The following is a 22,217-nucleotide window of genomic DNA, read 5'->3' on the forward strand; positions in this document are numbered from 1 at the left end:
GTATTAAAGGTGTATGTTACAAACACATAAGTGTAAAGTTTTTTTAAAAGGTAGAAAGGCAGTTCATTGACTTATAATTAGAAAAAGACAGTTATACTTTCATTGTAATTTTAATCTCCGATTTTGAAATTAGGTCATAGAACTGGGGGAAAATATTTAGAAAGAAAAGTTAGAACATTTAATTTTAGTGTCATTCACAACTTTTCGAAAACATGTGTATTTCTATTAGTTAAAGATTTTAGACTTGGAGGTTATGTACTAATAGGATACCTAAGTACAGCGCCTACAGCACCTTTTATACAGAAGGTTTTATTTCCAGATCTTATGTGGTAAGATTTAATTACCGGTAGAAGTGATACAGATAATATTTGTGAATTTGGCATCATGTTGTATTAATATAATTTTTTGGATAGGTACAGATATATAAAGGAATATAGTGATTCAGATATATATACCTGTAAACTCTCAGAATAAGTAATTTCTCATCTTAACCATGCTTGTATTTGGTCAACAGTTTCTGAATACCTGATGTTTTTAAAATTTTTCTAGCCATGCCATTGATGATAACTCTAAAAATGTACAATAACTTATTTAGTTAATTCATAACCTTATGGGAAGACAGTTGTCTTGATTATGCCAAATTTGATAATTTCTTATCCTCTTTCCTCTACAAGGGGCTTTTGGGGAGGGTGTGGAAGTATTTCTTAAACGAGAGTGCAGTGTTTATGTGAATGATCAAAACTTACAGAAAGTTGGTGAGTGAAACCTACACATTCTCCTTTCCAATACTGTTCTAAAGTGACAAAGCATGCCTCATTTTTTCAGTGATAGAACTTAATACTAAGAGTGTATATTATTGGAAGATTGGAGGGATAAAACGTTGGTCTGTTCCTATGTAAATGACTTAAAACATGCTAGTAATTACCCTTATTTGAAAAAAATGAGTGTGACTTTTCCCCCAAAGAACATGTATTACTCGCAGCATCAGAAACTGGATGATAAATGCTGTTTTTTTCCAAATGAGGCTAATAGCTATTCGATTATGAGTAAGTTCCTTGAGGGTTTGTATTCTATATCACCTGAAGCAGTGCTTTATAATGAAGAGACTCTCAAGAAAATATATTGAAATTGTTGTGCTCTCTGGGTGATTTTTGTAATACATTCTAGATTTGCGCTCTGAAATAAGTGATTTTTGCTTTGTCTTCAGATGATTTTAAATTGTTCCTACTTGTATTGAGAAAGGTAGTCTGAGTTTTAGCTTCAGGATATTGTAAACATTATCATGCTGAAGTATAAAGTTCTTTATTGGGTTTTTTTTGGATTGTATCTAAGTATTTTTAAATTTTTGATACTACGTATATGTTTGAAGGTGAAACTTACCTTAAATATTTTTCTACCATACGAACAAATTCTTAGTTCCTGATACATTGGGGCTTTTGTTTTTGCCAGTTGTCACCACTGAGACCAATTTTGTTAGTATTAAAGAGCACAAAAATAAATATCATAGTTCTATTTCCTCATAATTTTGATTATTACTCTTGTAGATATTGTTTGAGTTACTTGCTAATTTGTGAATCATTTTAAAATTCCTCTGGTTTTTCTACTATCTGACAAAAAATATTGCTCACGTGCTTTAGTAGCCGTTGGATTTGACTTTACCCTCATGCATTATACTAGAACGCATTGTTACCTAATTTAGTAATAATTTTGTAATAGCAGCTTAACATCTCTTATAATTTTAATTGTTATCAAGAAAAATGATATTTAATTTGACTCAAAATTCAGAAGGATGGATGAATGACAAATTAATAATTTACCACCTTTGCATAATACTGAAGCACAGAATATTAGAAGGATTGATGGCAGAAAAGGTTAACAAATTTTAGCAGCTTTCATTAGCTTTACATCGTCATATGTTTGTGGTGCTGACTGAAATAGGCTTTGTAGGAGATCTCAGTCTAGGGAACTAATTACTTGTGCCGATTGCCGCACTGATGAATAGACCCTCATTGTATCATTCCCCTGAAGACGAGGAGCAGCCTGTGATTCACGACTGCATCCTGGCTGATATTTGATAATAATTTTAACAGATAAATGTAGGTAGGCAGAATGATGAAGTGCCTATCCAAGCTCCATGACTATCAAAGCCATACATGTAGCCATCTGTGTACCGTCTTTTCCCCTTTCACCTAAGGAGAATTTTATTAATTGAGTTCAAACAACTGTTGTCTTTTGCTTATTATGTGTGTATTCTGTAGGTGCTTCTTACTTGTTTTTAAATGGTATTATAATAGTTTTCATTTAAACTGTAGACAGCAGTATAAAAAAGAATAAAAGAGCTTTTTAATTTTTATTTTTGAGGACTGCCGTTCTAACAGTTTTTTTGCATTCCATTTGATTACATTATATCTCCTCTTTGGGCATGATTAAAATCAACAAAGGACATTTTTGATGTTCTCATTGTGTCCCCGGCTTTCTCATAAAAGACCATTGGATTTCTATTATTTTTAAACATATCTTCTTTCAATAATGTACTGTTTGTTGTCTATGCTTTTATTAACCTGAGATAATTTTTAATCTGTAAAGGACTTATTTACAAATCTGTTTTGAATTTTTTAAGATAACATCTCTAAAACATCAAAATAAGAGTTCCTTTTAAGTATTTTGGGACTGTCAGTTGGTCAAGACTACTAATATGTCAAAGCTGACAGGTACAATTTTATTAGCTCATGAAATACAAGTGCAATTTTATTTTGTATTAGTCATTCCTTACAGAAGTTTTGATGATGAATTTTTTAATTGTTGAAGCTTAGAAATTTTCATGCTGTGTATCTTTAGTGAATAAATGTATTGTGCAGATTTTTTTTTTACTGTAACGGAAAAAACTTCATAGTAGTATTTTCCTTATATTTTCCACCATGCTAGATTATGATTAGTTAATAAGAGGGAGAGTTGACATTTATATATTGCCATATAAAAGATCTACATAATTGGGGAAAATATAGTAGAACCCTTTAAAAAATACATTTCCAAAAGTATGCTTTTGATATAGCAATTATTGCACATCATATAGCATGTAGTTTTTAATTAAATATAAAAACACACTACATAAAACAGAAATCCAATCTGATTTGCTTGAAAATAGATTGCTATTTCACTCTATAGGAATGGTTTATTTAAAAACAGTAAATGGAAAAGAAATGCATTTTCTTGTGTTGTTCTAAGCCTCAGGGGCTAAATGTAATGAATATTTTAAGAGATTATTTTAATTAAATTCCTGCACATCTAAACAGAGTAATATTTTATTATCACATACATAACCATGTAACTGAGATATTCATTAAAGTTAACACTTTCTGGACCAAGAATTCATGGTATGATTTACTGACCTTGTGCAAAAAGGCACAAATTAGGAAGAAAAATGAAGGGGGACAGACTTTGATTAATATAGGTAATGCTATACCATATTTATAATAGCCTTTTCCCTATTCTGGTTTATAAATGCAGCCACAGAGAAAGGTGCCCTGCTGAGGCTGAAATGAGGCTGAAATCAGAGCACATGCCACTAGAGTGTGGGGAAACTGATCACACTGTCAGCAATTCATTTTAAAATGATGTATTTAGTGCTCATTTCACCTTCCAAGAAAAAGGAAAAGGAGTTCCTTAGACTGGAAGGTGATATTGTTATTTTCAAGGACATACCTAAGTTAAAGATTGCAGAAAAGGGGAGTGTGAGGTGGAAGGAGAATTAAGAGGAAGGGGAGGGGAAAAAAAAAAGGCAGAGCAAACAAGGAGAGCTTTATGCAGAAATTCAGTGCTACCACGCTGTTTGATAATTGCTAACATATGTGGCTTCTCTGTTTCATTGTAGTCGTCCTCGTGAGTTCTGGCGCCTTGACCACTGGGAAGATGACTTGCGGCGCCGGCGACGATTTGTGCGTAACCCTCTAGGATCGACACATCCTGAAGCGACACTAAAAACAGCCGTGGAGCATGGTCAGTGTATAAACCACTCCTTGCCAATAGCAGCAGGTACAGTACTTGGTAATGAAGAGCATAACTTCATTATTACAAGGCACTGTAAAATGGTCTATGCCACATCTCATAGTTACTCACCCCAGAAAGAGAAGTTAAGTTTTTACAGTTAGTGTAGGTTCCTATTAAATTATGGTGTCAAGAGGATTTATTTATTATGTTACACATGCAAAACTTACTTAACGCAGACTCTTTGTTTCAGAGTAGGAGGATAAAATATTTCTCTTTTTAAGCGACACATTCAGCTTTGAGTAAATTAATCCAGGACGCCTGCCTTCAATCCATGAATATCAGAAACACAGCATTTACAAACCAAATAGGTTTCCAGGTTCTGCTGTGTGTATATGGTTTTCCTTCAACCATGGTATTTTAGCATGAGATTATGAAGTGGGAGAGATGGTAATAAATGTCCAAGCGCCCAGATACTTTCTGAGCCTTGATTTGTAGATGGGTGTGATGGATGGCTCCTGGAAAAAGAGAATAGACATTATTTTCATATGTTCCCATTCTGCATCATCTTGTTATCAAAGCTTAACAAAACATTTTTCCTTTTTTGATATAATGCATATCACTGTGATTCAGATTAGGGAAAAGCCTGATGAGCAAATTGGAGAAAACTGAAAAAGCCTTTGGATTTAATAATATACTCTCTTGGATCATAGGGTTTCACTTAATATTTTATCCCTTTGAAATCCAATTAAGATACATTGATTAAGGGGGGGGAAGCTCCTCTCTACATTAAAATAATTTTGATTTTATAAAATGTAAATTGGTTATTTTTTAATAAGATAGTTTTAATTCCCTTTTTTCAAGGTATTGGTTTAACACGCATCAGTTTATGGTTAAATGATAGTATGTAGTATACAAAATAAATGTGAAATTACATTCAATAAGGATATTAAGAATTTAGATTAAAAGTCTGTGATCTTAGGTTTGGCCTCAGTCAGGCAGCTTAACCTCTTGCACTCAGCCTTAAAGAGCCATTTCTGGAAGAAAATGTCCACAATATGTCATCAGATATAACACCAAATGTGACATCAGTCCTTTAAAATAAATGATCATACAGAGAATAGTCAATAACAAAGTGATCTAAAAGCAATAATAGTCTGAGGGCCCTACATCTTCAACTACAGGAGGTGGGGAAGAAGAAATAAGATGTAGAATTAATTAGGCCACTTTTGCTTTTAGGGTTCATGTGCTTTTTATGTGGTACTATAGATTTCACAGTTACATATATTTTTTCCTTTCTTTCTTTTTTTTTTTTTTTTTTTTTGCTTTTGGCTAATGACTCTTACATTAAAAAAAAATCAGCCTTTTTGCAGTTTTATACTTTTCAATCAAACAGATGTTACTATGTGAACTTAAAATTTAATAAGTACCTTTCTGTCTTCTTAACTCATTTAACATTGAGTTGTGAAGTCTGAAGTCTATCAGTGACAATAAAAATGTTTTTATGAAAATTTTTCCTTTTATATCTGGAGACAGGGACTTGTTTTCTAAAACTGATACATAGGCAATCTGTTAATCCTTTATTTGGAGAGAAATATCAATAACTGAATTTAAAATTTGTGGTATAGATTTAATATGGAGCTTATTAAAATCCATCATTAACCAAAAATAATACATGCAACCATTTTGGGAAATTACAGAATTTTACATAATAAATAAATTTGATTTCATTGTTACCGAACTTTACCTTTTAAAATACTATTATGCCACCTTTTTGTGTTGCCAGGAGGCTGGTTAAAAAAAAATATTTAGTAAGCATTGCAGTGCTTACTGTCTTTTAGAACTTTTTTTATCCTGTGTAGAATTCACTCTAATGACTCCAAACAATAATTGAAAAGTTAATATAATATTTATTAAATTGAGGGAAGTAAAATTAAGCACTTTATGTAATTCCATCTTATTTGACAATATTGTACATGGATCTTACAGTGATTAAAATACTCTGAAAGGTTGAAAACAAAAATTTAAATATGAAATATATGCTTTTAAAAACTAAATGTGGAGGAGATGCTTCAGTGGTCTTCCACTTAAGGAGATATGTAATATTTAATATAACATTTTTGATAAAATATAAATCTTTTGTTGTCATACTTTGTATATATTTTTTATTTTAAATAATGAATAATAGACAATGGTTTTAAAACTCAGCACATAGATTGTACAGTGGTATAGTTTCATATCAGCATAGTTTATGCTAATTCATTATGTAAGTCAAGAACTTAAGTTTTTAATTTTTTATTAAATAAAGCATCTTATAGGTAACATCCAGTTTTAATTTTGTGTTAATTATGAAACTCATGCGCCTTTATCCTTAATTTACTAACAGTGAGGAAGTTAATGAAAATAAACATATTAAAAATCAAGTTAGCAAAACAAAACAGTTGATGTGATCAAAAAGCAGTTGAAACTACAGAATCTAGTATGGATAAATACTATGCTTCAGTGTTGAATTTGAATATTTAAAATAGGTATTATTGAGGATAGTGTGTCAGTTGTATACTGTTCTAGGACTTCTCACTTTTATTTATAATTGATTTAACTAAGGAGACAGGATGTTGTTTAATGCAGATTCTTAAAACATCACAAACTATATTATTATTATCAAAGGGAAACATGTAAATAGAAATGCCATTGGAGATTAGTTATGTATTTTAGTAGTAAGAGCCATCTTTTTTATAGATTGATTTGATTTGAAGGAAAGCCTCTGGTGTAAAGGTGGCAGAGTAAATACCTGAAGAGTGATGTTCTCTGTTCGGGCGATCAATACTAGCCCCACGACTCTACTTCTGGCTACCTTCTAGTTAAAAACAAATTTTTTAATTCTGACAATTTAATTGCCCTTCCCAAGTTCACATTAACTTGCTTGGGGAAAAGGGCCTTAGGTAATTTTTCAAAGAGAGACCCTCCAAAGTGGTTATTTATAAAAGTCATTTTGTAATGGGAGATTCCTTTAACTTTGCAGAAACTGAGTCATATTTTTAAATTAAAATTAATACTTCCTCTTATTATTAAATATTCTTTATGGAAATTAGCAGCAGCAAGCAGAGGTGGGTATTTGATTCTTGAGGACATTTTCTTGCGTTTTATAGTTTAAAATTTATTAGAAATTAGTTGTCATGATTTGTAACATTCTCCTAATGCACAGGGCCCAGTTTGTCAGAACATTTATTATTTATTGTCAGAACATTTTAGATCTGGAAAGAACCAAAGGCTAAAGTCTAATCCAACTTTATTCTTTATAAATAAGGAAACTGAGGAAACAAAAAGCCACATAATTCTTGGTGGATACAGGACTAAAGCCCAGGTTAACTGATGACTAATCAGATTTTCTTACTGTAGTGCTATACTGTCTTCTAAAATTCATTGTTAAGTATAATGGGAACTTTACATTTAAATTAAAGCCACGTAAAAAATGTTTTAAATGGTAGAAAGAGTGTTTTTAATTCAAATAATAAACAGTTAAGCAGTAGAATTCTATTGAATTCAAGACATTTTAATTTTGTAGAGAATGTGCATACTGATGGAAATATATGAGGAGGATTTAACATTGTTTAAGAAGTATCTTGTGATCATATGGAATGATACAAGTAACTCATCTGGTTTTCTTGGGATGACAAACCATGTAAAGATGTTAAACCATGCCATTCTCTCACAACTTCAATAATGCCAGATACTGTTGCTTCCTTTTTTGGATCAACATATATTAGGTTCCGTAACCAAAGCTTTTGGGGAACCCATGATCATTAGGAGATGGACTTGGCTTATCTTCTAATCTCCTAATCATCTTTTGTATTTTCATTGATTTTTCTAAATTTTCTTGACTTGGAACCCTTTGGAAATTGCATTAACTCTAAAGTTTAGGACAGTAGTTGTGAATAAGATATTCTTTATGTGTCTTATTCAGGATAAGCAGTTATGATATAGGTATTTCACATCACATTAAGTGGATACTCATATTCATTTTATTTATATTTGAGGTCACTTTGTTATTCCAGTAGTTTTTTTAAGGTGGCTAATTCCTCATGTATACACTTCTTTTACTGTAATATGGACTATTGCTGACTCCATTTCACTGTTGCAGTGGAGTTTTAAAAGGGGCTTTATGTGTCATAGGTGGAACACTTTTCTGTGTCCTTTTCCTGTTTTAATTTTACTTAGCTAGCTTGTGTTGCATGGATGAATCAACTCATGCCTAGATCTAGCTGTAAAGAACTTGAACTTTACATTTTGAGGACCAGCTTTTCTCTAAGCCCTCTAATTGCTCTTAGCTTCAGTGAATAAAAAGTCATCTTTCAAACAAAGAATTTTTGACAGATTTCTCCAGTTTTGTGTAACAATTGCAGTTTAATTACTAAATGAGGGTAAATATTAAGCCAGAATAAAGTGAGAGACTATATGAAGGCAGTCTGTTAATGGTGATATGAAAAATTTAAATAGTTTTCATGTTTGGTAATAATTTTATTAGCTAGCAAAGATCTGAATCAAAGCTTTGAAATGGAACCAGAAGTGTGTTCTGACTTCATCCAATTAAACTTTTATACTAGTGTAGAATATATTCACAAAAAATATCAAAACAGTTGATACTTGTTTTAATGATTGAGTAGAAGGCAAGCAAAAGTTAAAAGTATACTTTCCCCAGCACATATAAACATGATAATTATCTTTTATTTTATGCTTGGGATAGTTTTGTTCTAATTTTGAAACAAACAAAAAAAAAGTTCTTTAGCAGAGAGCTATTAGACCACTGAGAATTGAACACCAGCGCATGTGGTGTGTATTAGAGTACTGTTGGTAATTTTACTGCTGCTAACTTAAAATCCTCAAGGGGGAGTTAATTACAGGAAAACCATTCTAAATATCAGTAAGCTGCATATTTTCCATGACAAGAGGTTTTTCAGTTGAGGTTGAACAATTCCAGAATCTGAGCTTGTAAAAATAAGTAAATAAATAAATTAAAGTGGGTGTTTCTGTGCATACAGTAGACTTAGAGCACTTCAGAATTTTTTCATAAAACTTTATTCAATTCAAAACTTACTGTGTTTTAATATGTGTCAGCATGATGAGAACATATTAACATTTTTTTAAGTTTCAATTGGAAGGGATAACAAATTCTATTTAGCAGTCATTTACATGAATGAATTTATTTTCTGAGCTATTTTAAGCCATTGCATATTGCTACTTGGCTCCTCTCATTTTTTGTAAATGTTTGCACAGTAAAGAGCTTTTTTCCTTTCTTTCCTCCCCTACCCCCCCTCACCCCAAGTAAGCTTGGTGTATGTGTACTTCAGGACATGTATGGTAATAATCAGAGATAGTAATGAGCAAGGTATTGAATTTGGTTGTTTCTGAATTTGGTTGTCATATGCTCATCAAATTTCGGTTTGGAAATGAGTATTTTTGTATTCTTAACTTGTTTATTATGATTTTGACTTAACCTTTTTAAAGGCACTATGAGAAACATAAGAATTACTAAACTAATCCTTAAATTATATATACATTGGTATTTATATAGTGGTTAAGATACTGTTACCATAATGCTTGGATTTCATTCCTGATTCTACTTCTTACTAGCTGTGTTGCCTTGGGCAAGTTATGTAACCTCTCTGCACCTGTTTACTCATCTGAAAAGGAGAAATTAGCAGAGGGTTTATGAGAATTAAATGAGCTGAATATGTAAAGTGTTTTGAACACGCCCTAGCACATGGTGTTATTTAATATTAGCATTATTATCATTTCTGCTTTGAAGAAGGCATTGTAAATCTAGAAAAAGAGAATGTAACATACTGATTTTGTACTAAAATCTGATTGGCAATTGTTATTTTATTATGATTTGCTTTATTTATTAGAAAATATAGAAGATGGTGATTTCTCTTGTATATCTCAGTGACTAATTTATTTTTAATAACATTGGTAGTACATTGGAATATATCTTGTTTGGGCTCAGGGCAGTGTTTATGATTTTAGAGTAAGGAAACATAAATACTTGAAATACAAACAATGATATAACAACTTATGTTGCTATTTTCCTAAAAATTGGGGAGTTTTTGGTATATTTCTTTGTAGCTTAAAAAATAAAGTCATTTTAATTAGATACTTTAAAATTTTTCAAAATATTTACTGAGACTTTCATATGTGTGCAGCATACTATGCTTGCTATTTGTGGGTATGAAGGCAAACAAAATTTGATTTACCCATAGATGGTATTCAAAACCTAAATATAGAAAGCTTCTTCCCGTGACTTCCTCATTTAATATAGAGCCCCTATATTTTGTTAAAGCTGTGCCATTAATATTGTATATAAATGATATACATTGTGAACTCACATGAATATGCTAAAAATAAACTTTTATCCTTAATATTACCCATAATTGTATCTATTAAAATCAAAGAAGCTTTGTTTTGTCAAAACGTTTGGTAATATACATGTAGTTTAACTGTATAGAAAGAATTATATAGATAGATATTAGCCATGTTACTGGAAACTGAAGGCTTTATCCTTTCTGGGTTTTGGGCCTTTTGCCTAGGCCGAAACTGCAGTGGATCAAAAAGCCTCGCCATCTGATTTCCATATCAATAGCTACTGCCTGGGAGGATCAGGTGCTTTGCCTCCTGAATTTCCCTCACTGGAAACCTGGGAATGTCAATAGTGTAGCAAGGATTCTAAACTTTCCCTTATGTGACGCTATGAGGTTTTAAAAATCACAGTCCAGAATTTAGTATCTTCTTTTCTATATTTCTGAAGGACAAAGCTGCTTAAAGCAGTGGGAGTTAACACTGGAAGGGACATGGGGTTTTGAAGTCCGAATTGTTGAGTTTCAGTGTTTTGTCCTTTCAGCTGCACCTCTGCTCCTCTTTCTGGTTCCGTCATTGGTTGTAGGTGCTCTGCAGAGCTTCTTCATTCCCTAGGTTTGGTGTACCCCTTCCCTCTTTCCTCTCCGTCTGGCTGCCTTGTCACAGTGCCTGAGAGTCTGGTGCCGCTGCTCTCCACAGGCTGTTCCAATTCAGGCCCTGTAAGGCTCTTTGCCCAGATGCCTCTCCTCCCGGGCTTTCTGTTATGTTTGCCCCCGGGGTGTCTTAGCCTTTTAGTTTAAACACATGGAGGAGGTAGTGTTTGAGCCTCCACTTAGTTTCCACAGCGTCTTAGTCTTGGATATTTATATAAAGGCTAAAGTGGGGGTCTGGGTGGGGTAAAATGTGGGCAAGGGCAGTGCGAAGGTGAGAGGGAGGATTGCAAGAAAGAGGATGCAGCTTCGGAGAGCTGCTATAGCTTGTTTGGTGTCAGCTGTGGCTTCACAATTTGGCTTACAGCCCTCATTGGCTGTGAATCTCTCTGACCCTTCTTACTTGTAGATTCTCCTCCACAACCACTGCCCGACAAGTTCACGATGTTTTGTCAGTATAATCACTATTTGCAGGAATGACCAGCCTTTCTTAAGTTTCAGAATCAAGTAGATATTGTTTCCAAAACGGGGTTCTTATTTTTTTCTACTAATTTCCCCAAAATGTGCTGCCTTTGAACCCTCTCTTGCCCTAACTGTAAGTAAATAAATGGTTCGGTGGGCGGTGCAAGGGTCACATTTAATGGGATTAGGGTGCTTGTTCAAGGTAACATTAGACTAGGCTTGGGGAGTCCTGTTTGTCAGAAGGGGCCTGTGTGCCATCCCACTCTCCTCCTGTGGATGACTCTCTGTAAAAATGATTGACCATCTTTGGCCACCTATCCTTACCTCACTTCCCTGCCCCTCTGCAAAAGTACTCGCCCCAGAGTTGATGGACAGCTTTGTTTCCTTTTCATTTCAGCTGCAGATGAAGATATCCTCGCTAAAGGAAAACAGTCCATCAAGAGTCAGGCTTTAGGAAATCAGAACTCAGAAAACGAGATCCTCCTGGAAGGCGACGACGATACTCTGTCATCCGTGGATGAGAAAGATTTAGAGAATCTCGCTGGTAAATTCACCGGTTGTATGGATATTTCAGCTAGCTCTGGGCCAATAAGCACCTAATTACTTACTTTTTCATCTGTGACCGCTAGGACTACCAAGTTTACACCCACAATTACTTTAAATAAAGATGGTTTTTGTTCTTCCAAATATTTTCCCCCTAATCGTCAACACTATTTCCCCTTTATTTTTCCATTCTTTTTACTTTCTTTACCCTTCTCATCTTTTTCTTTTTTGAGTAATTTTCACCATAAAAGAAAAGTTTAAAAGCAGAACAACAAAATTGCTTCACCCTCGGGAGTTACCTAATCTGTATAAAATGAGAGCTGTAAGTAAAATTTTGCCAATTGTTTTGTAAATAAAGCTTGGAGGCAGATGAGCTATTTGCTTTGATATACAGGTCTTAGTGAACATGCTGCATATACATTTAACTCTCTCAAAAAATCCATTCCAAGAATGCTATGGCTTTTCACAGGATCCACATATTTTACCTGATGTAGGAATTTTGATTTGCACTCTGCAGATTTTCAGTTTTACTTCCCTTATGGGAAAAATTCTCTTGTTTAGCCTGAAATTTTAGTCATTCATTAAATGCCTTTTTTTTCTTTAATGCCTGTGGTTCTCTCCCTTTGGGAGGAAAGTCTGAAAGATTCTACAATTTCCATTGGTGAAAATTATACAGTCTTCTATTTTGATAATTTTAATTTAAGAGAAAAGGCATTAGGAATTTTTCATTTATTGATGTGTCTGCAGCCTGTGCTACCATGCAGTGAATTATAATGAAAAGCGAAAATAGATGATGGTATCTTCTCTGATGACCATAAACCTCTCTGTAAAGTAAAATAAAATTAATTGGAGCATACTGTTAAGTGATTCAGAATGGGAGTAGTAAGTAAGGTGGGCACTGCTATTCTCTAGCCTTTTCCTTCACATCTATTTACCCATTTCCTCCTCCTTTATTTTGCTTCTGTTCTTGCTGCTAGTAATACATTCATACAGTAATAGAGGTGAAAGGGGAGTTTAATTATATAATCTTGACAATGGCAATAGGATTAAGAAGTAATCCACACTAATAAAGTGGTGTGGGTTAGAAATGAAGTGGAAATTGTCAGGGGTCTTCTGGAGGACCTAGGCTGCCCTAGCTCCTGCAGCTGTCTGCTTACCCTGTAATTGAATGTCTGAGAGTGATTGAAAAAATGTTATTTCTTCTCAGGATTACATGCTAATGTACAGAGGGCAAAGGAGACAGCAAAAGAACACATAGCTGCTTATTTCATCCATTTATAGGGATGAGCTTTGGGAAATCATGGCTGTTCTGCAGCTATCTGCTGCCCATCTGCAAACACAATGTATTTGTACATTGGGAATAGAGGGCAAAACCTGCTCTGATCTCTGCAGAGCATCCCTTCTATTGTCCTACTGGCACACATTAAGATTGATGTGAGATTAAGGACCAACACCCTCTAACAATCGATGGAAACGTCGATTCATCTGAATTTTGAAACACTTAGTCATCCATTGATTACCTGAATAGGTGTACCATGTTTATAGGCACTATATTAATTCAGAACTATAAGTGCCAATCTTCTGTTGCTGTTTTCTTCACCTATAGTATTTGTACAATGAGGAATTGACATGGGATTTCAAATTCTTACTCTGTCTCTCTCTACGTGAATATACACATATTCATTTATATAATATAATTACTATTTTTAGTCCTTTATTTTAGGTTTAGCTCTGATATACTTTATGCCCTTCTATCTGTAGTGAATCTATTGTTTTCAGTAGCAGGCTGATTTGTCTCTTTGATAAGCCCTGTGGAGATTTGATTATTCCAATAAAAATTCATTCACTTGGAAACCCACCCTCCAGCTGTTTACTCCCAGAGTCCCTGAACTACACTAATATTAGATTTGGAAGCATTGAACAATATTTAACAGTGGAAAGGCAGGCTTAGAAAAGAAGTATTTTTACCAATCTTTCATGGGGTAAAGTTGTTATGGAAGAGGTTTTGTGTCAACCTGGCACAAAATCTTTATCAGAGAATATGGTGTAACGTTTCTCACTTCACTAATAAGCTAGCAGTCTTTTTTGTAATCATGCTTCAGCCAAACTAAGCTAACCTCTGGCCTTGAAAGCCTATTGAGTCTTCCTTGCTCCTGGTTGTTGTTCCATGTTGTTTGATAGCCTGAGGCTTCTTTTCTCAATGGAATGTGGAAGGACTTACTTAGGTAGAGCCACCTTCTTACCAGATTAGACCAAAGCTTTGCAGACTCCCTGTAAAAATAATTGCATCCTAGTTTACTGTTATCATTAACCACCTACTATAAATCTCTTAGTATGAGAACCCTAATAACTTTGCATTTTCAGAGGAAGATTTGGGGTGGACAGAATTTGTAAGTGTAGAAGGATTTGGCAGACAGTTTGGTGCTGGAGGTGAGAATTTAAAAATCAAATAAAGTTTCTGCTTGAATCTATTAACCTATTAGATTTTTTGAAAAAATGTCATTCCAGCTTGTGTGGTTTTTCTTTTGGTTTTGGCAGGTCCTGTTAGCCTGAGCACACCAGCTCAGCTTGTGGCCCCCTCTGTTGTAGTAAAGGGCACTCTTTCTGTCACCTCCTCCGAACTCTATTTCGAGGTGGATGAAGAAGACTCTAACTTCAAGCAAATCGACCCCAAGGTGAGAAGATGAGGAGTGGGTTTCACTCTTAAGCATTTTTTTCTTATAATGGGATGGTGGGCTGCTGTTGGGTAGGATTGACATTGGTAAAATCTGACAGACTTAGTTTGAATTTCTTGCTGAATTGCCTCTGCCTATATATACAAAGCAGCTATGTTCTTTAGCTTATGAGATCCTTACCAGCTAGTTAGATTATTGAAGTTCATTTAGATTCAAAAACAATTTCCACTTAATTGAGTTTATCATTAGCTCATTCTGGGGTTGGGGGAGAACCACAGGGAATAACGTCTATAAATATATTTTGCCACAAAGGGTCTAGGGTGAATTAAGCTACAAAATTCAGTGAGGTTGAGAGTGGAATTATTTTGTTTAGCCTTTATATTTTCTGGATATAATACCAATATATCACTCTCCTTGCTTTTGTCCTCATGACTTACTACTCTGTTGTGCACGCAAGCATGTCTTGTGTGTGTGTGAGATACCTCTGTTTCCCATTACCTATAGTCGATTTTACAAGGCACTGCATAATTTCCTATTCTTAAATGAAAATGTAATTTCCCCTTTTAAAATGTATTTCTGATTACTTTTCAGCCCTTGGCAACTTTATTTTACTAAGAAACATTTGTGGCACAGCCATAAAGCCAAAGCTAGGTTTAGTTCATGAAAGTGAATGGTAGAATTTGTTCTGATAGGAAACAGTCTTTTTAAAATGAGAATAAGCAACCTGTAGAAGAGAAGTGGCTTAAAAAAACTGGAATTTCTTATTTTACAGGCTGATAGCTTGTGCGTATGTATACACAGACACATATTTTTAGTTTATTGGTAGGAAGTTCTTTGGTTTTATAATCATGTGAATTACTAATTTTAGTGATTTAGAAGTATTTCAAAGTAATTATTAATGAGAATGTTATAATTTTATTTAGAACTTTACACACAAGTCATCTCTTGTCTTACATGTATTTCTAGCACTTTGTTTCAGAATTGCTGCTTTTATTAAGATGGGATTTGGTAGACTATATGAAAGTAAGGCTATGTTGGAACGGATTATTCTGAGCTTGATAATTCAGCTAATTCAATGTAGAGAAAACTTTAATTGTGAAATTATATCGACTAGAAAAATTTCCTACTTTGTTACACGACTGAGGCTGCGATTGTATTTTAGTTTCTTTTAAGAAACAAAGATAACCAAAATTACTCATACCCTCTAATTTCTGGTAGTTTGTATGTTTGAGAGTCTGAAATTTAATTCAGAATATTCTATTATGCTTTTGGACATATGTGGCATAGAATCTAAAATGTGATACAATTTAGAGGTGTCTAATGTAATTGTTCTCAAGATTAGAATCTCTGCCAGTCTTTGCAATTAGGCTCTTTAAAGTCACTTGCTCCTTTTGGAAGAAGTTATAACTTTTATTTCTCTCTGATTTTATTCTGTGCAGCATCATTAAATTAATTTTTTCCCCTTTTGCTTGTGCAATACAAAGGTCTTTTAGCCTAATCACAGCATTTGTCTTATACCACTGCAACCTGCCTGTTAACAGAAATCAAAGTTTTGCTAATTTCTATTCTTAAAATGTTTTAGCCAGTTATTGGAAGAATTCTTTATTTTATGTAGACATTGGTGCTTTTTGTAAATGAGGACGCTTATATTGTGGCAGTGTTTTTCTTTTTTTGTTGGTGATACCTGCATTAAATTAAATAAGGTAAGAAAAAAAAGATACTGAATTTGGGGAATTTTGTTCTTCTTGTCAGGATTGAAAAACTTTTCCTGGAGTAGTTGGAGGGAGATATGTGTCTAATGCTGTAAATACTTGTGTGTGTAAGAAAAAAAAGGTCATTTTAGGATGTCATTTTTATCTTTTAAACCAAACATTCTGCCCTTAAATCATTTCTTTGTAATTGTAAGCACCTACTACTTGCTTTGAAAATGTTCTTAAAAATCAGAACATTTTTCCCTGGAGAATAAATTCATTTTTATTATGGAAAAAAATCATATATTTGTCTGAACCACTTAGTATTACAGTGAGTTTGTTTTACATCTACAGGAAGAGATCAGTAAAAGATACAGTGTAGGTTGAAAGAGTAGAGATGATTTCAGAACTGATAAGATCAAAGTTTATATTTCTAAAACAAAACTATTTTTACTAGGGAATTTTTACCAGGGAATCTGAGAACTTAAGCCTTTTTTGTGGAGGGAATTAAGCATCAGAGCCCTGAGTACCTTCCTTGTTTCTCATCCATCTATGCTGTCTTCCCGATCATCCCTCCATACACTCCTTCCCCCATGCAAACTTCTTCCTCAGATCTTTAAAATTCCTTTTTTTAGGACATTTTTGTCTACATCTCTCATTCATGGATTTTTCAATAAATTAAAAACTGGACTAATTCAAAGAATAAAATTTAAATATCAAAGGGTAATATTGATATATGTTCTGTACCTGTGCCTCATCATTAGCATATCTAAGGGAGTATATGGGAGACAATATAAAAAAGACAAACCAGACCAGTTCCAGCATTGGGATGCTTTCAATTTTACTAATTATTTTATTTTTAATCTGTTATTTCCTTGCATTAAAAAGGAACCTTTGTTAATTTGGTTGAAGTGTTGAAATGAGTACTTTGGATTGCTACCTTAGAAAAGCAGAGGGAGTAATGTACTTTTCCTGTATGTAAATTCTTGAAACAGTAATTTTTCTTTGGTCATAAAAATGGTATCAAAACCTTTTTTTTTTTTTTTCAAATTACCTATAAGCAGCTTCCGAATAATTCTGGGAATTTGATAAAAAGTGATCTTAGTTATGGCATTTATAACTAAGCCATCTAAAAAAATTGAAATAATTTATAAATTTGGATTGTTCATATCACCATTTACTGGGGAAAAGGAGTATTGCTATAACCGTTTTATTCTGTTTTGGTATGGTTGATTTAATTGTTAAGTTTTTATTATTTAAAGCTTGAAGAGGACAAAGATTTGAAAGAAAACTTTCAACTGATCATGTTAACTAGGCAGAAAAGATCCATAAATATTGCCTTCTTCAGACTGAGTGTATTTTTTAAAATTATGGTGTAAGAAAGCAAATCTCTTAATTTTTAATGTGAAATAATTTTTTTCTATTTCAAAAATTAGGATCAAAATCTTTTCTTCCACACAAAATCTGTTTTTTTTTAAGTGTGAAAAAAGATATTACTTTAAGTCTCAAAATCTACAGAACAAACAATATTATAGTTGGGTAAAATTAGTATTGTCTGTTTTCCGAGGATGGGGGGGGGGGCTTGTATGGTTAAATCTACAAAACGTGCTGTATTTGTAAATTTTGCAAATTAGAGTTCAGATGAGAGCTTCTTGCATTTAGTTCCTCAAGTTCACATCTTTACATTGTAAATTACAAATTGTGATCTCACCTGCCTTCATTTAAGAACAATCCACAGTCAATTACAATGTAAAGTAATATTTTTATTACTGTTTTCAACAAGACTGCTTTAGGGTGAGGGTAGAGGTGCAAGAAAGGGAAGGGCACAGTCTGACATTGGCACTGAGATACATTTAACATCAGCAAAACTTTTTTTAAAAGAGAAATTTTACATATAATTAAATACTTTTTCTCACTTGGTGACAACATTCAGGCAACCCAAAACAAAATGAAATGAGAGGGAGAGAAAGAAAGAAGATGAGAGAGAGAGGAGAAAGGAGTTGGGGGAGAGAAGGAAAAAGGGAGAAACTACTATACATTGATTTGAAAATGTACCTTGGGTTTCATTTTGTGGTGGCAAAGCCCGATTGCTTCTTTTGTGTGACCTTTTAAATTCACATTGTTTGGAAGAAAAACGATCACTTTTGTGCAAGAATGTGATTTTGTTTGTTTGGTTGGCTGGTTTGCTCTCTTTTTGTTTGCTTGCTAATTAACGAAGGTCTTGTGACTGCTTCCTGTTTCTTTCAGGTGGCTTACGTAAAAGTTTGTGTCCGGAGTTTCTGCTGTTTGTCTCTGTGAGTTGTGTGTGTTTGTGTAAGAGAGCACTCCCGTTTGTGTCGCTTTTGAAGCAGTCCCCAGCACCCTATAGTTTGTCCAGGCTTTTGGGATTGGTGAGAATTTCCCTGGCCAACCTCCAGGTCTGCTTGGCAGCGCTCTCCAGGGCCGAATGGGGCTTGCCCTGAAAAAGGTCGAGGTTGGGCAGAAAGTAGTGAGGGCAGCGGCGGCACTGCAGGCAGGAGATGAGCTGCAGCAGGATGCCGTTGAGCCGATCGCCGAGGCACGCCTCGTCCCAGTCCGTTTCCCGCGGGTGTTTCTCGCACTCGTACAGCAGCAGCGTCTTCATGTGGTAGTTATTGAGCGGCTGGCCCGGCAGCTCCAGGTGGCGATCCCGCAGCGTCTTCAACACCGAGAGACACTTGTTTCGGCAGCCGCCCATCAGCAGCCGGTTCTCAGCCTCCCCGAACTGGAGCACCCAGGCATCGCTCTCCGCGGAGCTCTGCTTGCCGGTCAGTGAGTAGCATTCCTTCGACAGCAAGTTGAACCCTTCGGCCTTGACCTCCGCTACCCGATTGGGGCCAGGCCAGGGGATATGGGGCATAGGCCACTGTGCCGCACTGCGAGGCCAGATACCGGTGCACTTGAACGCAGGAGTGATTTGCACCACGTAGCGCTCCCTGATGCGCAACTTGACCTCGCTGGTGTCCGCGATCATCTTGACCACATCTCGATAGCTGCACTTGTCCACTGCCTGAGCCACCAGGGTCTGGAAACGCGAGCGGATCTTGCGCGCCGAGAGGTAGCCGGACGCAGTGATGAACTCGACCCAGAGAGACATGCTCCGCTTCCGCCCATCACTCAGTTTGAGCACCGCGCAGCCGGGCAGGGAGCCGTCGTCTACGAAGTTGAAGACGCCCATCTGGTTTAGGTAGAGCACCACCTCGAATTCCGTGGGCGAGATGACCTCCAGCCCCTCGTAGCGGGCGTCGATCTCGCTCAGGGAGCTGATGAAGCGAGGCTCCTGCACCTCCACTTCCTTTAGCACGTCCGAGACCACCTTACAGACCTCTCGGATGGTCTTGGCGATGGCCGCCTTGCGCGCTTGGCAGCGCTCAGTGTAGTATTTATTGAGCTGGTAAACCAGCTTGGCCTGAGCGGCGATCATGTTGGGGCACAGGTCCGGGCTATACACCGGCGTCTCGCAATACGTTGAGGGATCCAAGGCTCACGCAGTGGTGGTGGCCCTGCGGCTTGCGAAAGAGGCGTCGCGCTTCCCCTAAGCCCCACTTTCACTCTTGTCCACCTGGGCTGACCGGCTGAAACAACGGCCGGCTTGCTCGCTCTTTCCCCTCTTTCGAAACCTTTTTGCTTCTCCAGGCAGAAGGGGGGGTGAAAGGTAATCTTTGAAGAGGAAAAGTACCTGCTGGGACTTTTTTGCTCGATGTGTAAAATAAAGATGTGCTTGTGAGAGAGATGAAGGGGAGGGAGAAAAAGAGAAGGGGTGACAGAAAAAATCAGGTTACCAAGAGGTTAGGCTTAGATGTCTGCAGCCGAGATTGCCCGGAAATCTGGAAATGAGGTCTTTTAAGTGCCAAAGTAAATTTAAAAATAAAAGCGAAACATTCAGTGTTTCATTCTTAAAACTTCTCCCACAGGCTGGTAGGACTTCTTCACTCAGCGTAGGTGAGTGCCTTTCTCCTCACCCTCCCCCAAATGGAAGGTGAAGGACGTAATTAAGGTCCAGAGAGCAGCGAAGTGCAGCTCAGTCCTCGGCACACTTGGAGGTTTGCAGACGCTCGGCACTCTCAGCGTGATGGTCTGGTCTCTTCTCAGGGGGTCGTGTTGTAGCGGTTTTCCTCTTTTCCTACTGGAGGCGTTGTTTGGACTGGGTTTGTTTGTTTGCAGTGGGTTCTTCTTGTCTTTCTCTAGGTGCACACCGCTGGAAGTTGTTTGATATTCATTTCTGCTTCGTAATTTATAATTTTGGCCCTCACAAAATAGATTTTAGTGTGACGAAGTCGTTGCTTGCGTTGCATCTGGGGTTTAGTTATAAGGATTCAAGGCTTTTTCTTCTCCTCCCCCTTTAGGTTGCTTGTGCAGATTCCACTTTCTGAGTCGTCTCTCCCTCCTCCCCTCCGACGTCTCTCTCCTTTTCCTTCTCCCTCCCTCCTTTTCCCTCCCTTTCTCTCTCTCTCTCTCTCTCTCTCTCTCTCTCTCTCTCTCTCTCTTGCTCTCTCTCTCTCTCGCTCTCTCTCTCTCTCTCTCTCTCTCTGCCTCGCTGTTTCCTGGAGTTATTTAGTTTATGAATGGTCCAGGGCCATCATGAGGGGGGTGGAGCTTCAGTTCCTACAATCACTATCCGAGCTGTCAGTGCTTTAGCCAATCCGAGAGAGAAGACAGGCATGCTTGGCAGACGGTAGCAGCCACCGCTGCACTTGATAAAGAAAGGGGGTAAAGAGAGAAGTAGGAAAATAGGAGGAGATAGTGGAAGTCAAATGCTCACACACACTTTACAGCCCCCTTCTTCTTTATCCTCTCCTCTTATCAGTTGCAAGGAAGAAAAAGAGTCTATGGTAGAAGGGACTTCCTGGAGATGGCTGGAATAACGCGAGAGAGTAGCAGTGGTTCAGAAAGGTTCACTATTTTTTTTCTATCAACATTGTGCAGAAGGTGCAAACTCTAACAAAATTACTTTTGCTTGAAGGCAAATAGGAGGAGGAAGGGGAAACCGGGAAAGAACCTACATTTTTCTAGATTTTTCTTCCCTGGCAAAGTCTTCCTCCCGTCTCTTCCCCTTCTCTCCCATTGTTGCCAAGAGCCAGAGCAATTGCTGTATATGTGCACCAGTTGGGGGGGGGGGGAGCTGTGTGGAGTGGATATGGGGTGAAGGTTTATAACCATAAATCTCTTTTCAGTAATTTCCATATGCTGTTGAAAAATGGGGCAGGGTAAAAATAGTGCAAGCACCTTGTTTGATAATTACTTCATAATTAAGATTCAGATATATTTTATGCTATTGCTTTATTGTTAAAAAGACTAGTTATTAGAGAGAAAATATGTTTAAATTGTGAGAAAGTGCACATCTATATATGGTAGAATATTGTTGGATATACTTTTAAATTACCATAAGCCACTAAAATTGTTTTAAACAATAAAAATGAGGAAGTAAAAGTGAACCTGAGTCAAAGTTTTCTTAAGATGGTAACGTTGTAAATCTAATTTTGAATATATTCTCAGGCAGTACGGAGTTTCACTTGTAAAAATGAATTTATTTTCATAATTGACTGTTGCTTTTAAAAGACTTCACTGCTGCAGAAATCTATAACTATCCTGTTATTGATTACACAGATGGCTTCACTCCTCCCTTGGCATTTCAGTGAGACTCATGCATGTGCTTTTAGTATATGTATTATACTTTCAAGCTGTACCCCTTGTAGCCTTTCCCTACTTTTGGATGAAAGAAGCTGTAACAATGTTTCTGATTTGCTTAGTATTGAGGGTTTATGTTTTGAGCCTTAGGTATGTGGATGCTGAGTCTTTTAAAGCCAAATGAAGTAGATGGAATTATTTTTAGTTAGATTTTT

The 22,217-nt window shown here is 36.0% G+C and overlaps 2 protein-coding genes across 9 annotated transcripts in view; one reads left to right on the forward strand and one right to left on the reverse strand.

The window, feature by feature from the left end:
* The window catches only part of LRBA (LPS responsive beige-like anchor protein), a 786,930-nt gene that overhangs the window by 479,258 nt on the left and 285,455 nt on the right, over window positions 1-22,217 (forward strand). For 5 of the 8 annotated variants that reach the window (XM_043567604.1, XM_043567611.1, XM_043567619.1 and 2 more), the window contains exons 38-40: window positions 3,872-4,032; window positions 11,845-11,991; window positions 14,529-14,665. In XM_043567604.1, the coding sequence (XP_043423539.1) occupies window positions 3,872-4,032; window positions 11,845-11,991; window positions 14,529-14,665 (445 nt within the window). The remainder of the gene's footprint in view (window positions 1-3,871; window positions 4,033-11,844; window positions 11,992-14,528; window positions 14,666-22,217) is intronic. The other 3 variants (XM_043567641.1, XM_043567658.1, XM_043567649.1) reach the window with 1 other exon arrangement.
* On the reverse strand, window positions 18,099-20,797 carry MAB21L2 (mab-21 like 2). Its single transcript, XM_043567670.1, has one exon. It carries the CDS (start codon window positions 19,796-19,798, stop codon window positions 18,719-18,721), a length of 1,080 nt encoding a protein of 359 aa, XP_043423605.1. The 5' UTR covers window positions 19,799-20,797; the 3' UTR covers window positions 18,099-18,718.

The sequence above is a fragment of the Prionailurus bengalensis genome, chromosome B1 (assembly GCF_016509475.1).
Source record: "Prionailurus bengalensis isolate Pbe53 chromosome B1, Fcat_Pben_1.1_paternal_pri, whole genome shotgun sequence".
Lineage (NCBI taxonomy): Eukaryota > Metazoa > Chordata > Mammalia > Carnivora > Felidae > Prionailurus > Prionailurus bengalensis.